Source organism: Fonsecaea multimorphosa, assembly GCF_000836435.1.
Source record: "Fonsecaea multimorphosa CBS 102226 unplaced genomic scaffold supercont1.54, whole genome shotgun sequence".
Classification (NCBI taxonomy): Eukaryota; Fungi; Ascomycota; class Eurotiomycetes; order Chaetothyriales; family Herpotrichiellaceae; genus Fonsecaea; species Fonsecaea multimorphosa.
In genome coordinates this window covers 26,516-43,950 of record NW_015971688.1, presented here as the reverse complement: position 1 = coordinate 43,950, position 17,435 = coordinate 26,516, and the positions used below count along the sequence as shown (strand labels likewise).

General features: G+C 49.9%; 9 protein-coding genes across 9 annotated transcripts; 4 read left to right on the top strand and 5 right to left on the bottom strand.

Annotated features, from left to right (window-relative positions):
- Positions 1–272: 272 nt before the first annotated feature.
- Positions 273–1,220, bottom strand: Z520_12345 (uncharacterized protein; the record flags this gene model as incomplete). Its single annotated transcript, XM_016782831.1, has 1 exon — positions 273–1,220. The coding sequence occupies one exon, from the start codon at positions 1,218–1,220 to the stop codon at positions 273–275; it is 948 nt and encodes a 315-aa protein (XP_016626079.1).
- Positions 1,221–1,478: 258 nt separating this feature from the next.
- On the bottom strand, positions 1,479–2,504 carry Z520_12344 (uncharacterized protein; the record flags this gene model as incomplete). Its single annotated transcript, XM_016782830.1, has 1 exon — positions 1,479–2,504. One exon carries the CDS (start codon positions 2,502–2,504, stop codon positions 1,479–1,481), a length of 1,026 nt encoding a protein of 341 aa, XP_016626078.1.
- Positions 2,505–3,525: 1,021 nt separating this feature from the next.
- On the top strand, positions 3,526–4,350 carry Z520_12343 (uncharacterized protein; the record flags this gene model as incomplete). Its single annotated transcript, XM_016782829.1, has 1 exon — positions 3,526–4,350. The coding sequence occupies one exon, from the start codon at positions 3,526–3,528 to the stop codon at positions 4,348–4,350; it is 825 nt and encodes a 274-aa protein (XP_016626077.1).
- A 722-nt stretch (positions 4,351–5,072) lies between these two features.
- Z520_12342 (uncharacterized protein) lies at positions 5,073–6,759 on the top strand (the record flags this gene model as incomplete). The annotated part of the gene is made up of 4 exons (XM_016782828.1): positions 5,073–5,816; positions 6,333–6,398; positions 6,451–6,539; positions 6,591–6,759. The coding sequence occupies 4 exons, from the start codon at positions 5,073–5,075 to the stop codon at positions 6,757–6,759; spliced, it is 1,068 nt and encodes a 355-aa protein (XP_016626076.1).
- A 1,392-nt stretch (positions 6,760–8,151) lies between these two features.
- Z520_12341 (uncharacterized protein) lies at positions 8,152–10,026 on the top strand (the record flags this gene model as incomplete). The annotated part of the gene is made up of 2 exons (XM_016782827.1): positions 8,152–9,379; positions 9,434–10,026. The coding sequence occupies 2 exons, from the start codon at positions 8,152–8,154 to the stop codon at positions 10,024–10,026; spliced, it is 1,821 nt and encodes a 606-aa protein (XP_016626075.1).
- Positions 10,027–10,675: 649 nt separating this feature from the next.
- Z520_12340 (uncharacterized protein) lies at positions 10,676–11,446 on the top strand (the record flags this gene model as incomplete). The annotated part of the gene is made up of 1 exon (XM_016782826.1): positions 10,676–11,446. The coding sequence occupies one exon, from the start codon at positions 10,676–10,678 to the stop codon at positions 11,444–11,446; it is 771 nt and encodes a 256-aa protein (XP_016626074.1).
- Positions 11,447–12,444: 998 nt separating this feature from the next.
- Z520_12339 (uncharacterized protein) lies at positions 12,445–12,923 on the bottom strand (the record flags this gene model as incomplete). Its single annotated transcript, XM_016782825.1, has 3 exons — positions 12,445–12,473; positions 12,534–12,606; positions 12,708–12,923. The coding sequence occupies 3 exons, from the start codon at positions 12,921–12,923 to the stop codon at positions 12,445–12,447; spliced, it is 318 nt and encodes a 105-aa protein (XP_016626073.1).
- An 846-nt stretch (positions 12,924–13,769) lies between these two features.
- On the bottom strand, positions 13,770–14,583 carry Z520_12338 (uncharacterized protein; the record flags this gene model as incomplete). The annotated part of the gene is made up of 2 exons (XM_016782824.1): positions 13,770–13,962; positions 14,021–14,583. The coding sequence occupies 2 exons, from the start codon at positions 14,581–14,583 to the stop codon at positions 13,770–13,772; spliced, it is 756 nt and encodes a 251-aa protein (XP_016626072.1).
- Positions 14,584–15,182: 599 nt separating this feature from the next.
- Z520_12337 (uncharacterized protein) lies at positions 15,183–16,964 on the bottom strand (the record flags this gene model as incomplete). Its single annotated transcript, XM_016782823.1, has 1 exon — positions 15,183–16,964. One exon carries the CDS (start codon positions 16,962–16,964, stop codon positions 15,183–15,185), a length of 1,782 nt encoding a protein of 593 aa, XP_016626071.1.
- Between the last annotated feature and the right edge of the window lie 471 nt (positions 16,965–17,435).

The window sequence follows — 17,435 nt, the reverse complement described above, 5'->3', positions numbered from 1 at the left end:
CTTTTTCTTCTTTGGAATTCCATCAAATTTGTGTCTCGACTTTGCAGTATTTTGTGTGTGCTAGGCAAATTATCCATGGAGTAAATTTGATCATAATTTCTCTTCTCTGAATTGGTTCCAACTTCGTCCTTGTATGAACGAGAAGTCCACTTGGTCCAATCGCTGTTAACAAGTAACGAGAACGGCAATCCGTGGAGGAAATGATCCAGAAGTCTTGCCGTATCAAGGCTCCCCTGATGAGTCTGCTGTCGTGAAGAGGACTCTGGGGGTACTCAGTATCTCGAGTCATTCGGCACACGTTTCGTGGTGAATCCCCACGGAATGCCAATGGCGTCTGATGGATCGGTTACAATTGTGGTTTCGTCTTGGTGGATAAGTCGTATCTTCTTGTCCCGAAGATGTTTCTCTACCTTTGCCAAATCTTGCACTTTGAAAGTGATCGAATGGTAGGAGTCAAGTGGTTTTCGGCTTCTCAAATCATTCATGGCAAAGGAACCCTCCTCATATGGTACGCCGAGTTCATAAATTGCGTCTGCCAACAGGACATATGTGCTATCCGTCTTGAGAATTTCATTGCGACCGGTATGGATGATTTTACCGCCGCAGATGTCCACGAGTACATGAGTCTGTCGTTCGAGATTCTTGGTGAGGATTGTGTGATGGGAGCAAAACTCAATGGACAGTGGATCATCAGCTGATACTGGCGGCAGCTTCCATGATGGATCGGTACGTGCGTCAAGCTTCCCAATGTATTCAGCAGGCGATACCTGGTACCGAGTTCCGGTGCTTTCGGGCAGGGTAAGAAAGATGGGTCTTTTTGGCGTGAATTGCACTTGAGGGATTCTGTCCCTAGTACCTATACGATTTCTCTGGTCGGTGCTGCGGATGCCACTATCCATGAATCGCTGGTAAAGGTCGCGGATACCTTCGACTGCCCATCCCGTTCCAAGCAAATGCGGTTGGTCTACCGGCTCGATGAAATGCTGATCATCCACTACATACTTGCGAGGATCGATGCAATCGAACCAGACATCGGCAATCATTGTCGTGATTGAATAGTCCCGGGGAAATCCAGGAGCCTTGTCCGGTGGCGGCAGATACGCCTCGATTTTGTCACATTTCCTGCCAAAAACTTCCAAGAGAAACTTCTCTGCGGCATCCAGGTCAAGTACCAAGTGAGTCGGATGTAACATCCGCACGATTCTGTAGTTGTGAACCATCTTTGCGATTGTCGTGGAGAGAAACGAGAGGACAGAAGGCAACCCTCTATATGGAGTTGCCTCAAAAGTTAATTTCCGCCTTCGACCTTCCACCTTCCACCTTCCGCCTGCTCCTACTTTGCGTTTACTGGAGCATTGAAAGGGAAGGTCGAGCTCTGCAAATATCAATTTCTGATGTGAAGACCAGAAAAAACAACTTGTAAGTTTTATGAATATCAGATTCACTGCCTTACTCGGCAGATTGCGAGTCTATGAGATTTACTCTTTAATTGTAACGAGCATCTTTCCAACGTTCTCGCCACTTAGTAGGGCAACAAGGGCCCGGGGAAGGGACTCTAGACCCACCATTTCTGTCTCCAGAGGCACGAGCTCGCCAGACCGTATCCATTTCTGAAGCTGATCCAACGCTTCTGGCCACTTATCCTTGAACAACATAGGTGTATAACCTTCAAGTCGCAACCCATTTAGGTGGATTGGTGTCAAATTCGTCATCCAAGCATACTTCTCATCGTTATATGTCGATATTTGTCCGCACTCGACAATCCGCGCCGGACGCTTCATCTGTTTCATGATTGTTTGCGAGAGTTCACCACCCACGCAGTCAAAGTAAACGTCGAGTTTACCTGAAGTTGCGGCGGAAAGCTGCTCGACAAAATCATCTGTGCGGTAGTTTAGGGCGGCGTCAAACCCCAACTTCTGGATGAGCACATCCTGCTTGGCTCGAGAGCTTGTCAAGCCAATGACTTTTGCACCTTTGATTTTAGCGATTGCTCCTGCAACCGACCCCACGGCACCTGCAGCGGTCGAGATGACAATGGTCTCCCCTTTTTGAAGTTTCCCGACTTCGACAATACCGAAATATGCAGTGAGACCAGTGATTCCTAGTACACTGAGTGCATAAGATGGCTTGGCGATCTGCAGCTCCACCGATCTCACAAATGGGCTGGGCTTTCCATCCCAGATCACATAGTCGGACCAATCAAACATGCCTTCGAGCAGCTGTCCAGCCTTGAATTCTGGATGGCGCGACTCAACCACTCGTGCCAAGGCAAAGCCATTTATCGGTTGTCCTGGGACATTTGAAGCCAGCAACGCAAAATGTGATTTCCCTGTAATGCGAGTTCTTTGTACTGGGTCGACAGAGAAAGCGATGGGCCGGAGGAGAACTTGTCCGTCTGCAAGCTGAGGAAGCTCGGACTCACTAATTTTGAATGCATCCAAGGTCACTGTGTCACCAATGGGGACGACGTGCTTCAATATGACCGAATTGGTAGATTTTGGCATCGTGGGACAGTTGACGTGGAGGTGGTTTGTCAAGAGGAGATTCAAGAGACTGGAAATATGTATTCACCCAAAGCGTATGCAGAAGAGTTGGGTTACTACTTAACAAAGAAGGAAGCCCACGGGATTCGTTGTGAGACGGGAAGGCTTCTCGTACCAAGTTGGTATGATAGCAAATGAGAGGGGTTAGATAAATAACTAGTCCAATGATTTGAGTCGTGTCCAACTTCAGTTGAACTACGGCCGGACCAAATAGAGAGAACTTGACAATCTAGATGTGCTGTAATTTTAGCGGAAGGCGGAAGGAGACATCTCTGTTTAGCAGATTCGCAAGCAGCGTCGAGTCCAACAATTCTTGAGCCCGTGGTAGTAGGTAAAGTTACCCGTAGAAACAATTCATTTTTCCTCCTCGTATTCATACTTCTGCGGCCAGCTCTGCCCGTGGTGGTCCGGATACACAAAAGTGCCTTGACCGTTCGTCCGCCGTTACGGCACGAACGACTTCGGACAGAATCAAGAACACTTTGCTAGTGCAACTGGCTGACAAGCTACCACTTTATCTCCGATCATCGTTTGGCACAGATCACTCGAGAGGGTGGATGGCCTAAGGATAAAGTGGTGGGGAGGATAACATTTGCACCCTTGAGGGGAAAAGAGACGTTGACTCGGGTGTGTCCACTTACCTGCAGGGCTCAGCAGAGAAAGATGCGGTGGTACCGGGAGCTTGCATTCCAATACGGGGAGCCACGCGACCGCATTCAGAAAGTAAACAGCAGCTTACTCGCTACTGAGATTTCCGCTCCTGCCGCAGTCAGTGAAGATAGGCATCTCCATAGTTGTACCTGATCTGCACTGGCGTCACATGTCGAGCTCTCTGCCTTGCGGTTTGCCATATAACAGCAAGAGTGCGCTGCATCACGTTGCAAAGTCAAAAAGCATTTCAGGTTGTGCATAAGACGGAGGTTACATATTCATCTGATTTCAAGACTTCTTTAAACCCTTCACAGTGCCCTGCAGACTCGCCATGTCCAGAGTTTGGTTTGTGACAGGCAGCTCCCGAGGTCTTGGGAGAGCCCTTGTCGAATATGCTTTGTCCAAGGGCGACTCGGTCGTCGCGACTGCACGCAACAAAGACGTTCTGAGCGACGTGCTCAAGAAATATGGAAAGTCGAAGGTTCTCCTCTACAGCCTGGATGTGGTCAACTACGAATCTGCTGTGGCGGCCGTCCATGCCGCGGTGAACAAGTTCAAGCGCATCGATATTCTCGTCAACAATGCTGGCTACGCCAATCCTGCCTCGTTCGAAGATAGCACTCTCGAAAGCTTCAATGAACAAATAGATGTCAATTTCAACGGCGTCGTCAACGTCACCAAAGCCATCCTTCCGATCCTGCGGCAGCAGGGCTCCGGTTATATTTTCAATGTCTCGTCGCTAGGTAGCCGTCTTGGTACCCCAGGCCTGTCTGCATACCAAGCCGCAAAATGGGCGGTCAGTGGTTTCTCGAGTGTCCTGGCTTCTGAGCTGGGTCCCTTGAACATCAAAGTCACGTCTTTGGAGCCTGGTGGGATCCGAACAGACTGGGCAGGCTCATCAATGACTATCCCCCCGATCAGCGATGCCTACCAAGATACCGTTGGGGCCCTGTGCAAGCTGATCCGTGACAACAACGGTAAAGAACCGTCTCTCCCCGAGAAATTCGGGCCCATCCTCGAGAAATTGTACGCGACACCGAAACCGCCAGTTCGCCTCTTGATTGGCACAGACGCTGTACAGTATGGCGCTCATGTTGACGATGTTCAGAGGAAGTCCGATGAAGAGTGGAAAGAGCTGGGCCTCTTGTCTGTCTAAAGGCATAGTACATGTTGAGCTGTTGTTCAATTGAGATTGGATCGAAGTCGCAGCCTCGCACCTGCCTATCTCGGGAGATTTAGACAGGTAGACGAAACAATTGATAGCAGCTAGAGCATCGCTCTTTCCACGTAAATCTCGGTCCAATCACGAGCAAATCGCATCCGCAGAGTTACTGCACTAACAGCTCAGCTGGAACTTTTTGGCGGAACGTGTAGAGCCCACGAGAAAGCGGGAATAGCAAATCGAGATACGTTCCGCCGCTAGCCACCTTCGCAGAATATTTGCTCTGGTGGTGCAAAAGGAGGTCAAGCACAGGGTAAGAGAAAGCTATCCACTCCTGCCTGTTCACTTGAGTTGCGCAGCAGGGTCAAGCTGGCGATCAACATACGTTTTCTCCATTATTTATGTTAGCATTTACGGCCCAAGCTACAAAACATAAGCGAGGACAAGCTTCGGTGGAAAGATGCGAGTTGAGCTCTACCATTAGTGGACGATGGACTAATTAGACTAAGACTACCTAGACGGTGGATGGAAGGTCCTGACACTCTGTTCAAGAGCACCTATCACTCGGCAACACTTCGCTTCGGTTATAATTCTAGCCATCTTTGCTTGTCGCGTTTCCACTCTTGTGTTCACTCAGTATCTTCGACCGTACATGGTGAATCAAATCTGTCTACATTGGCCCACCTCTGACCATCTCCACATTACTTTCTGTCACGATGAACGGACTTCGCTGTCTCCGCGTTCTGATGGCTGGTGGTGCCACTGGAATTGGGGCGACAACGGCAAAACTACTGGCAGAGCAAGGGGCGAAAGTCGTCATCGGCGACATCAATATCAATGGTGCACAGGCGCTAGCCGACCAGATTCGCTCGGCAGGTGGCACTGCTCACACGGCGGAGTTCGATTTTGCTGAAGAAGGCTCTGTGAAGCAACTCGTGGACGGTGCGGCAGACACACTGGGCGGCCTGGATTGTTTGATTAACATGGGAGCCGATCTACGGCCAGAGGTCCTGGGCCGAGATCGCGGGGTGGACTCGATGGAAGTGGGCGTTTGGCGACGGACCTTGGAGGTGAACCTCATCGGCTCTGCCCTTTCGACAAGATACGCAATCCCTCATTTCCTCAAGGGAGGCAAGGGCAACATCGTGTACATCTCATCTGCTGCGGTATTCAGCGGGCAACCTCTATATCCTGCATATTCAGCTTCGAAAGCAGGTGTTGAGGTGCTGACCAGGCATGTGGCAAACACCTGGGGACCTCAAAAGATTCGGGCCAACACCGTCTCATTTGGAATGATCGCCACCGAACCTGGCAAGAGAGCAGCCGCCAATGAGCCTACTATCCAGGAGTTGATCAGCGGTCTCCCTCTTCAGCGCATGGCAGAACCACGTGAACCAGCTTCTTTGATCATGTATCTTCTCTCTGAGGATGCGGCTTTTGTGACAGGTCAGGTTTGGCAGGTGAACGGTGGACAGCTATTGAGGGCTTAAGATTCCGGGCTACTTGATGCGAAAAGCTCAAGCTATAGTAGATCAAGAACATGTATATAATACACAGCTGCCTCGTGCATGCTGAGCACTTTATTGCTTTGCAGACCGCGAGAGCTGAATGCTTCCGCCGCACTCAGCCAATGAGAAGCGCTCGGCTTCCACCTTTTCCAGTGAAGTAGAGCTACACCATTGGGTCTTCAAGTACCTGTTGGCTTCCAATATTCTTCAAACTACTAGTGGTCTGGCGCTGATAATATTGAGTCAATTCATAATCAAAAGATTGTCTTTGTCGAGTGAAATATTTTGCAACCTCTCCTAATACCTCTTCGCATCACTCTGAGTCCCACCCATCTTCCAGGCTGCTTCCAGATATTGAGAAAGACCTGCAGCGCTCGTCATACCATGTCTCAAGAGAAGCTCATTTGGGTTTCATTCATGGTCAAACGCAAACCTGGCGTTTCGGAAGAAGAATCCCACAAATATTAGGCGAACAATCACGGCCCTCTCGTCCAAGATACGCTTGTCCGCTACGGGATCGTGAGATACAACCAGGTAAGATGTCTCAATTTCATTGGATATCAAAGGCTGTAACATACACATCTAGTTTCACGTCACTCCTGAGTACAAGGCTTTGGGGGAATACTTTGGGGGCTCGTCACCATACGATGGGATTGCGGACTTCCTGGTTCGAAGGTAAAGCAGAAGCCTCGTGAAGTCCCTGAAATACTACTGACTTGTGAACAGATTTGAAGACCTGGCATCTTTTTTTGCCGACCCTATCTATATGGAGACTTTTCGCCCAGACGAGGCGAAATTTGTTGACACGAGCAGTGTGGTGTACAACGTTGGTGTTGACTACCCGATCGTGGACGACAACAAGGCAGTAAAACGAGATGGGAAAAGCGTGTTCTAAGTATGCACAATACAGTTTGTGATCCTGCACGTGGATAAAGTACTTCAACTGTTCTTTAAACCCGAAGTTGACGAAGTTCAGAGATTGGACGTGAACTGCATTTCCTTTAACAGCATTGCCACCAGCTCCAACAGCTTTTGGGAAAACGATAAACCCCGGCTTGTACTTTACATGGCCTCGGAGGAGATGTTCAAATGTGACACCCCTACGCCAGACAATCAAGATTGGATCAACGGTCAGATACTAGTACTGGTCTGCTTGCTCACAGAGTTCGCGGATTCTGTTCAAGTTCGGTGGCGTGATGACCCTCCCTTCTCGCTGACGTACTATCTCTAGCACTATATTCATATGACTAGTAAAAGGTGGTCATTTTGTCTTCTCAGAGGCCTTCTCTTATTTGTGATGGTTGCGATTGGAGCTATTTGGGGCTGACTGATCGGTATACTCTGGATGTTCTATTTGAATCGGGTACCTTCGCATGCCTAGTGAGGTGAGGATTCACTGGCGGGATACCAAGTGGTTTCTTACTCACCACAAGTCCACAGTAAGACTGGTGAATCCTTCTCAATAAGAACGGAGGGAGTTGGAAGGACGGTTCATCCGTCGGTGAGGTGTGTGAACCACGAAGTTCAGGTATTTGGGCCGGTACGAGTGAAGTGGCGCCGCGAGCTGCTCACCAAATCATACAGGAATTCGGTTCTTGGCTTGGAGATGATTTGAGGTTGCGTGCCAGTGGTCCAGCCGAACTTCAACAGCCAAAGAAGTGCTGCGTAGATGGAGGAGTGTCTACTATCGCACCTTCTCTAGAATAGTTTGGGAGCAGTCTAATTGGTGCAAGTAGACCCGCTCCCATAGCTGCCCCTACTATTCAACCAATCAGCGGCTTTGCTTCAATTTCGCTACTGTTCGTGCAGCAAATCAGAGCTCACCTAGCGCGGGCTATAGACGTGATTTGGTTGGTGGACGTAACCCGTATCCTGCAAGCGCACTATCGTGCAGCTTACTCCGAGATCTCGATCAAAGATTTTTGGTAACCAATAGAAATACTGGGATGGTAGAATAGACTCTCCGACACTTTCCTCAATCCGGCCTTTCCGCCTTTCCGCCTTTCCACGACTTCCACGATTTCCACGCTCTCCGCACACTGCGGAGTTTCATTTTCCACTACTATTCTGCCATTCGTCCTTCGTATTATCTCCTTAGTCTGGGACGATCTAGGCTGGACAGTACAACTGCGGGGAAAATCTGGGACTGCAAGGCTCTCGTGTTCGGTGTCGAGGTAAAAGCTACTGCCTTCGTTTTCAATTCCCACCGTCTCTTAGACTCACAGTCTCAGAGTCTCAGCGAAGACACTGAAGCCACTGAAGCCACTGAAGCATCTTTCAGCTCATCATGGAAGAATTCAAAAATAAGGACGATCAAACCGTCGCAAGCAATCACTTCGAACTGTCCAACCGCGACTCCGACAGCGAACTTCAAAATGTTGCAAACGAAAAACAGCTACATGGCTTCATGGCCACAACGGACACCGTCCCCCCAGGGTATTATCGCAGTACCTACTTCCTTGGCAGTCTCTTTGCCATCGGTATGGGCTTGGGAGCAGGTGTCGCCGGCTTTGGCTTGGCCGCACCCATTCTGAGCGTCATCGACGCTGACATCGGACCAAGTCCCTACTTGACCTGGGTCTCGATTGCCTACACTCTGTGCACTGCCGTCGGTTCTACCCTGATCGGTAGGCTCTCGGATATATTCGGTCGTCGATACTACTTCATTGGAGGCACTGTCTTGGCTCTCCTCGGTAGCATCGTGTCCGCCACAGCTCAGTCCATCAACACACTCATTGGCGGTACAATATTGATTGGACTGGGTGCCTGTACCCAAATCAATTTCTGCTACATCACGGCAGAGCTGGTACCCATGGGCGCACGCTTCTGGGTGGTCTCAATGCTCTACTTCTTCTGCGTTCCTGGCTCAGGATTTGGCCCCGCCATTGCCGAGGCGTTTGTCACGCGCTACCCCGGTGTCAGCTGGAGGGGTTGTTACTACCTCCTCATCTGCATGAACGCCGTCGCCTTGCTTTGCTGGATCTTATTCTACTGGCCACCAGAATTTTCTAACAAACATGCCGGAAAGCGCAGAATCGATTTTGTCAAAGAGCTTGACTATGTGGGGATTTTGCTCTACACAGCTGGCCTCACGTTGTTCCTCATGGGCTTGTCGATGGGAGGAGACGCTGTTTTCCCCTGGAAATCTCGTCAGACCCTGTCGACTCTTCTTGTTGGAGCCGCATGCCTGATTGCGCTGGGCTTCTGGGTCTGGCTCGCGAAGCCAAAACAACCACTTATTCCGAAGCATCTTTTGACGAACCGAGCATACGTGGCCGCCTCAATTTCCATCGGTATCGGGTCAGCATCATACTACGCGTTCGCCATTGTGTGGCCAATGATGGTCTCGGTCCTTTACAACCACGGAGATCCCATGTACGGTGGCTACCTCTCGTGCATCGTTGGCTCCTGCACACTCTTGGGGCAGATTTGTGGCGGTATCTTGGCCAGGCCGATTGGCAAGGTTAAGTATCAGATGACAGTCTGCTTCTTCTGCGGCGGTGTATTGCTTGCATGTAAGTTGCTGCGACCAGCCATTAGTAAAGCAATGGGCTAATGTGAATCTCTAGCCATGGCAACCTGCACGCCAGAAACAAAGAACCGCGCAATAGCTCTGCTGATTTCGGCTTGCTTCTTCTTTGGATGGACAGAATCGGTTGTCCAAACACTGGTGACAATTTCAATTCACGACCAACAGGAGATTGGCACCGCCGGAGGTATCGCTGCCTCGATGCGCTCTGCCATTGCCACCTCCACTGCTACGATCTACACCGTTACCCTCAGCTCGCGTTCTCGCACGACAATCGGGACACGAGTACCCAGCGCCGCGATTGCAGCAGGACTCCCAGCCTCGTCTGTACCAGCCCTTATGGAAGCATTCGCCAGTGGGAGCAAGCAAGCATTTGCTCAAGTACCCGGACTTACGTCGGCCATCTTGGCTACAGCAACGACGGCATACAAGAATGCAAGTGCAAGTGCGTACAGCACCGTTTTTCTTGCTACCATTTCATTCAGCGCCCTTGGATTGCTTCTGAGCTTCCTTCTGATCAATGTTGACGACCGCATGACCAACGAGATTACCACGACATTGGGCCACAAGAAGGGTGAACTTGTACCCATCATCGACACGCGCAAAGAATTGCCGGAGGTAGATGAGAAATAGAGCGTGTTACTTGGTGTGTCGCATTAGAAAGGAGTCTTCATGTACCTAGGTAATATTCACAGAGGACCATTCAAATACACACTCTTGAGATCACGTGGAAGCGTAACGTTCTCGCGAAATGGAAATGAAATCACGATTATGCTTTAGACCACCTTCCAAATCTTTTCTGCAGCCTGTACAAATCTTGTCTCGATGATCCACAGTGCAGACTTGAACCCCCCAACGCGACAGCCTCGTTGGCAGAATTAATGTTACCATGCCAGGATACCCGGGAAGTTTACGGGTACTGGCAGAGGGCAGCGACCCAGTAGTGTTGCGCCTGCGGAGAGAAGAGGGGTGATAAAATGGTTCCTCCGGAGTACCCCCGAATAATCCCCAGGCAGCTGCTGGATAATGCTTGCCGATGCCTGGAGCCTCGGGTCAACTCAAGCTCCGGTTTACGCCTTTCCGAATCTGAAGCGAGGCCTGCTTCATGTGTATATCAAACGTTGTTACAGTACTGTAATAAGACCACTTTTCTCGTTTTCACCTCGACCAAAGTTCGCCAGCATAGCCGTATGAGCTCTGGACTGGTTTCAATACTTCTTTGTCGCCAAAATCCACGGAGTGAGACCTATCAATCATCGCGCTCCAAATAGCAACTTTCACCATGGGGTTATTTGACGGACAAATTGCTTTTGTCACTGGTGGTGCCTCAGGCATCGGCTTTGCCACGGCCAAAATCTTGATTGAAGGAGGAGCCAAAGTTGCCATTGGGGACATCAATGCATCTTTAATAGCCTCCTCAGCGAAAGAGCTTGGGAACGGCACGATCGGTGTCAAGGTGGATGTCTCAGACCCTGCTTCCGTCGAGGCCGCAATCAAATCCGTGGAGGATGCCTTTGGCGGCCTGGACTTGGCTGTGAATGCAGCCGGGGTTGTGGGTGGCATCGGTTCCATCATCGACATCGAACCCGCAGCGACCTCGAAAGTACTGGCGGTGAATCTCGGCGGGGTCATATTCTGCATGAAATACGAAATGATGGCGATGAAAAAAAGAACCGCCCAAGGCCGCAAATGTGCGATTGTGAACATTGCCAGTACTGCTGGAGTACGCCCTCACGCGTTCCTGGCACACTATTCGGCAGCCAAGGCAGGAGTTATCGAGGCCACCAAGGTCGCCGCTGTTGAAGTTGGGCCAGATCATATCCGGGTGAACTGCATTTCGCCTGGACACACCGCAACACCCATCTTGCCGAAAAATATGGACCGCGACTTTATTGCAAGCATACTACCCACGAGGCGGTTCGGAACAGCAAGAGACATTGCGGAGGCATCTGCCTTCCTTCTTTCGGATGCGGCTGATCAGATCACGGGCATAAATCTCCCTGTCGATGGTGGTCTGCTGGCGGATAATCCGATGCCTCTCAAACCAGAGTAAATAGGTCGTGCCGGTCAATGGCGGGGGCAAGTTCTACACTTTCAGATTCTCGCGTCGACTCTCGCTCTTCATGTCTCACTGCTTTCCAGTTTCTCTATAGTGAAAGAAGTCTATGAGATCAAGATGTTTAACCATTAATCCTCTGGTGTTCCTGCCTGAACCCATTCTTAGCAAGCTCTCCATGTCCATCAACACGTGCTCCAGCCGTTGTCCACAGGTAGAATAACACCATTAATGTTGCATGATTGTTCTGTTGAAAGGAACAGTATGGCATTTGCCATGTCATCTGTTGTTGTGGTTGTGGAACCGTCGGGCGTCTGGTTCAGGCGTTGAAACGGCCTGTGGCAGGAAGATCAGATTTCCTATTCTCATGTGTAAAAAGCCAGTGCAAGGACGACGAGCATACGCAATGATTTCCAAGCTCTCCTGGTCCAGATTCTCTTTCTGGATTGAGGACTTGATGTTGGTCGCTGTGACTGGCCGGACCGCCAAGAGATGTAATGACTGATCGCGCTAGTCTTCTGCCGAATGCCTGTTACTAGCGTCGAGACCCCTTTGTTAATTACTCGAAGGTATATAGTCAGACGGGCCCCAGGACCCTGCAGAATTCATCATGTTCCTTCATTGATATCACGACCAGGGTGCTAAGGCTTTCACGGGCTAGATATATATAGGCACGTGGGTTACAGACCACCTTTCGAAGCTCTCCAGCTTCGGAATCGCTATCGTTCTACGCCTATAGATAGTTAATATACTTATTAGATAGCTTGCTGGCGAGCCATTCCTGACAATTGAGTCACAGCTGTCACGGACACCTTCACGTGAAACTGAGAGAAACCCTGAGTTAGCCAGTACTGACTCAGCACGGTTTTCGCATGTATATAGCAACGGGCACAGCTCACCTGTCAACCTTGAAGCCTTCTTCAAGCGTTGACATCGGTATCTATAGGCTAGTTATCTATCATCTATTGATCCCAAGTATCGCATTCACCCTTCAGTTAGATCGCTGGTCTGATAGTCGCCACTCCTGTAGGTCCAGGTCAGAAAAAAGGTATACTTGCGCAAATTGGGTTGGATATTTCCAAACCGCCCGGACAAATAGCGTTACAACGAATGCCGTCGTGACGATAGCGAAAGGCTGCATTTTTGGTCATGCCGATCTGAAGTTTGGAAAACGGTCAGCATCTGTTCTACCACGATTTTGCTCATATAAATCTCGCCGTAAAGAGTGTCCGCAGGTGGTCCATAAAGAAGTACTTACAACGGCATGTTTACTGGCGGTATAGGCAATGCCTGCTGCTGCTCCACTGATACCAGCTTCACTGGCAACGTTCATAATTCGGCCCGACTTTTGTTCGAGCATTCCTCCAGTAGTCAAAGTAGCTCTCATCAGTCTCATGGGTACTGTTGTATTGACACTCATCACTCTCTCCCAAGTCGTATCCTTGAGGTTATGGATAGCCTCAAATGCGTCCATGATGCTGGCGACGTTGGCAAGAACATCAACCTTCCTCCCGGTCTTTGACACACAAGCCGCCGCTGACTCATCGCAGGCGCCAGGAGCGGTCAAATCAGCTCTGTGGAAGTGGAAATTTGCAGAGATCTCTTCTGAAAGAGGAGATGGATCGGGAAAGGGGGAGATGTTGATGCCAAAAACTGTCGCCCCAGCTTCAAGGTAGAGCCTCGTTGTAGTGAGTCCGATGCCTGGCCAGTCACAATGGCGACTTGGCCCTCGAGCTGCCAAACCATTTTCGTAAGCGGCTGATTCCTAGATTGAGTCTGGTGGGATTCCACTGATGACGATAGAAGAAAATGTATTCCGCCACTCAGATACGATATGTGTGGCTGTTGAATAGCTCCTTCGTGGCTCGACACAATATTTCATAAATTATGCATACCGTAGGCATACCGTAGCATTCAAATGCACGTCTGGATAACAATGGAGATAAGGACGACCATGGACTCCTTTTCGCACCCAATGGGCGGTTCTTGCCTGAGCGTAGCTCTCCTCATGCATATGACAATGCATGGGCAAAGCCAAAAGCTCTGCGTGGGGCATGCCACAAACCGGTACCTGATCTCTCCTTGGGCGGTGCCATAGGCACTTGAATTCCGCCAACAACATGTACCTTACCCAAGTACTTCTTTCACTATGCGTCTTCGAATTTGAAATAAGGTAAACCAATAAGAGTGAGGTTCCACAGCCGCCATAGTGAGAGCAGGAGGTGACTTTGATATCGGCTAATGAAACGTGGATGAATCACGAAGGAGCATCACTCCACCACATGCCTTCTGTTAATTCTGAAGTCGAACCAAATCACCCTTATGCAGTCATGCCGCCGTCGATTGTATGGACTGCCCCGGTTGTGTATGTGGATTCATCGCTCAGCAAATACGCAATCAACGTCGCAACTTCCATTGGCGTTCCCAACCTTTGTATTGGGGCGCGGGGCTTGTCACTGCCGGGCATGCTTACCTCCTGAGCTGCAGTAATCATCTGCGTGTCGATGGTCCCGCTGGATTAGTAGGTAGATTAGCAGTGAATATTCTGAAGTCTAGAAGAAGATGACGCACGGGGCGACTGCGTTCACCCTCACATTGCGGTGACCATTTTCCGCCGCAGCAATCCTGGTCAAGCCGATGACAGCATGTTTGCTGGTGCCGTAAGCCAACAGATTGGCAATCCCGATCTTGCCTGCCACACTGGTGGCATTGACAATTGACCCTCCATCTTCGATGCTCCTGATTTGAGCACGCTGACATGCCATGACCCCTCTCACATTGATGGCCATCACGAAATCGAAGTCTTCGTCTGATACTTCGTGAGCGGCCTTCAAGCCCATCTCCTTCCCGAGAGTTCCTGCTAGGTTGACGGCTCCCGACAGTTTTCCGAAGTGTTTGACAGTCGATGCAATCCAGTCGTCAACTTGCTCGGAACTTGTGACGTTCACTCTAGTTGTCATGACATCCGTTTTATGCTTGGCGCGAATTGTTTCGGCCACTTCTTCCAAGGCCTTGAGGTCCATGTCAATCAAAGAGAGACTTGCTCCTCTGGACGCTAAGAGTTCAGCGGTGACTGATCCGATGCCTCCACCAGCACCAGTGATGGCGATGACTTTGCCCGTTAGAGATGCCATCAAGTACAAGGTGTGTCCGGGTCCAGTGTAATAAATTGCGTCAAGAAGAAGTCCAACTTTTCGACAAAATTGAGGACAGATGGGACTCAAAAGATGGTAGAATGTTCTAATGCCACTTGTCGGTCAAAAGCCAGCACAAAGGTCGTCGTGAACTAAAGTACTTCGCGCAAGCCGAGTGTTTGTGGAAACGAATCAAGAATCGCGTACTTGGGGTCGCGAGCGTGCACAGCCGAAACTCTTCCCCACATACGCGATGACATGCTCCCACGGCGCGGAACCGTTCCATTTGGGGGGCATTGTCGCACTTTGTTTTCCGGGCTGTCGCTGTTGGAGTCTGTCATTGTCAAGGAATGCCTCCCGCCAGAGTCTGTCAGGTAATACACCAGGTAATACACCAGGACATTCCGACGTGGAAGGGAAAATGGCAACACGAGTTGTGAAAGCCACTTGGAGATGTTGTAGTCCCGGCCATGGGTTGATACTGTGCTTATTGTGCAGTCACTGCGCAAGAACTGATAAATCATAGATAAATGTCTAGATCAACTCCTAGGCTCCAGTGATCTACTTAGTATTCTTGTCACAAATCCAGATGGCGAATCCTATGCCTCGAGCTTTGCTGAAATCCTGACCGCCTCTTCGTCTTCTGTGTAATCTGGTTGTCGGTCCTCCCCATCCACAATGCCCAAATACCAGGTAGGATCTCTCCCATCTAGCTCTCGGACCGTGAATCCATTTCCCCAGAAGTAAAAACGATTCATATTCTCATATTTGATCTCAAAATCCTCGTAGCGTGGTTGCATCGTCTCCATAAAGTGGGCTCTCGACGAAGGATATAGACGAGGAAGGCCGTCGATGGTGCCACCCTTATACCAACTGCGACATTTCTGGTTCCATACAGTTCTCTTCAAGAAGAGATCCGAGTGTTCCCGGAATTCGGCGGTAACGTCGGCCTTAGGTGCAATCGATCGTATATGCTCGATCTGGCATTTATCAACAATCTTGAGCATATACTCACACCCATGCTCAATCGCAGGTATGAGTGAACCGTTGGTGGCACTATATGGCCCCAGAGAGACGAAGTAGTTTGGAAAGTCTGGGATCATGACTGATAAATATGAAACCGGATCTGTTACCCATTCTTCTCGCAAATCTTTTCCATTTGCAAGGACTGGAAATCGTGGAACGTAGGAAGTATCGAATCCTGTGGCGCAGATAATAATATCGACTTCATGATAGTTCCTATCGCTATCAACGAAGCCGGTGGGGGTCACCTCCAGAAGGTCTTTCGTGTAGGTTATCACGTTTGGCTCCATAAGGGCTTCTAGGTATCCATTTCCAGGTGTTGGGCGACGGCATCCAGGTCCATACGCGGTGGGGATAATCTTTTCAATCAGGTCTGGCCGTTTATACAGTTTTTTCTCCATCTCCTTGCGTGAAAAGTCTTCTGCCATATGAGCGTCTTTCGTATTGATAAAGTTGAAGTAAAATCGTAGTCCAAGCTCCGCCTCTACCATTTTAACATATCGAAGATGTTTAGTAGGGTCGGACGAGAATCTCTCCTTGACATCCTCTCCGTACTTGAAATTTAGACCATCCGGCCCGGCGTATCTGGACGCGAATCCTGTGCTAATCCAAATGGGAGACCGTATCCAGGTATAGAGCTGCTTGACGATTGGTTGGATATTCGCAACAATTTGGACGCCAGATGAACCAGCGCCTAAGACGGCTACTCGTTTCCCATCAAGAACGGTAGACTCGTCCCAAGCTGCGGAGTGGAGGAGCTTGCCTTTGAAGCTATGTAGCCCTTTAATTTCTGGCCATTTCCAATTGTTTAATAGACCACAAGCATTGACTAAAAAGTCGCCTTCATCTTTAAAGATGTTGCCGTCAGGACCTTGGACTTGGACTTCCCATTTTGCGGTTTCGGAGTTCCAACTGGCATGGACAACCCTATGTCGCAGCTTGATGTATTTTTGTAACCCGTGGGAGTCGACGACGGTTTTGAAGTAATCAAGGATCTCCTCGGCCGAGGAGTAATAGCGAGACCAGTTGGGATTCATAGCCCACTTGAATTGGTAGATATGAGCTGGAATATCGCAACCGCAGCCAGGATACTTGTTCTCCCACCATGTTCCCGCGACGTCGTCATTCTTCTCGTATATCTGTAAGTCAAGATTTGCCAATCTCTCCGAGAATTTTGCCATGCAGATGCCAGTCGCCCCGGCCCCGATTACGATGACGCGCTTGGGACGAGGAAGACCATGAGGCTTTTCCAGTATTGAATACCCTCGATCGTTCACAGTCACCCAGCCACAATCCCGCGCAGCGGCTTCAGAATCTGATCTGGGATTGTTCATTGGAAGGTTCGGGAGAGGAGCCATGGCTGTCTTTTCGTAAAGGTGTCGTATTCAGGTTCTGGTAGTTCTTCGACAGCTTCTTTCACAAGAGTCTGACCGTTCAGAGAATCGAAAGATCAAGGGGGAATGTACTTGTACCTTTCACTGGCCAGGATCTTCATGTCAATAGCGTTGAACACCATCGCTACTGTTGCGCGGCTCGTCATTCCAGCATTCAGATAATTATTCGGAAGAATGTACGGTGCCGAAGAACGGAAAACGCGATCGCCCATCGGCCCTAGATTTCCAGGTTTAGGCGGCACACCTGCCATTGCTCCGCCTAAGCAGCCCCCGCGCTCAGGCGAGTCTTTGTGGGCGCTCGCCTAAGCGGCCCAGCATGCACGTGATGTCTGCCCTAATTTTCGGGGGCCCTCGGGGCTCCTTGTGCTTGTAAGTTTTGCAACCGGTCATTAAAGCAAGCAGTGCTCAATTTAGGCTATTAAGCTTACTCTTCCC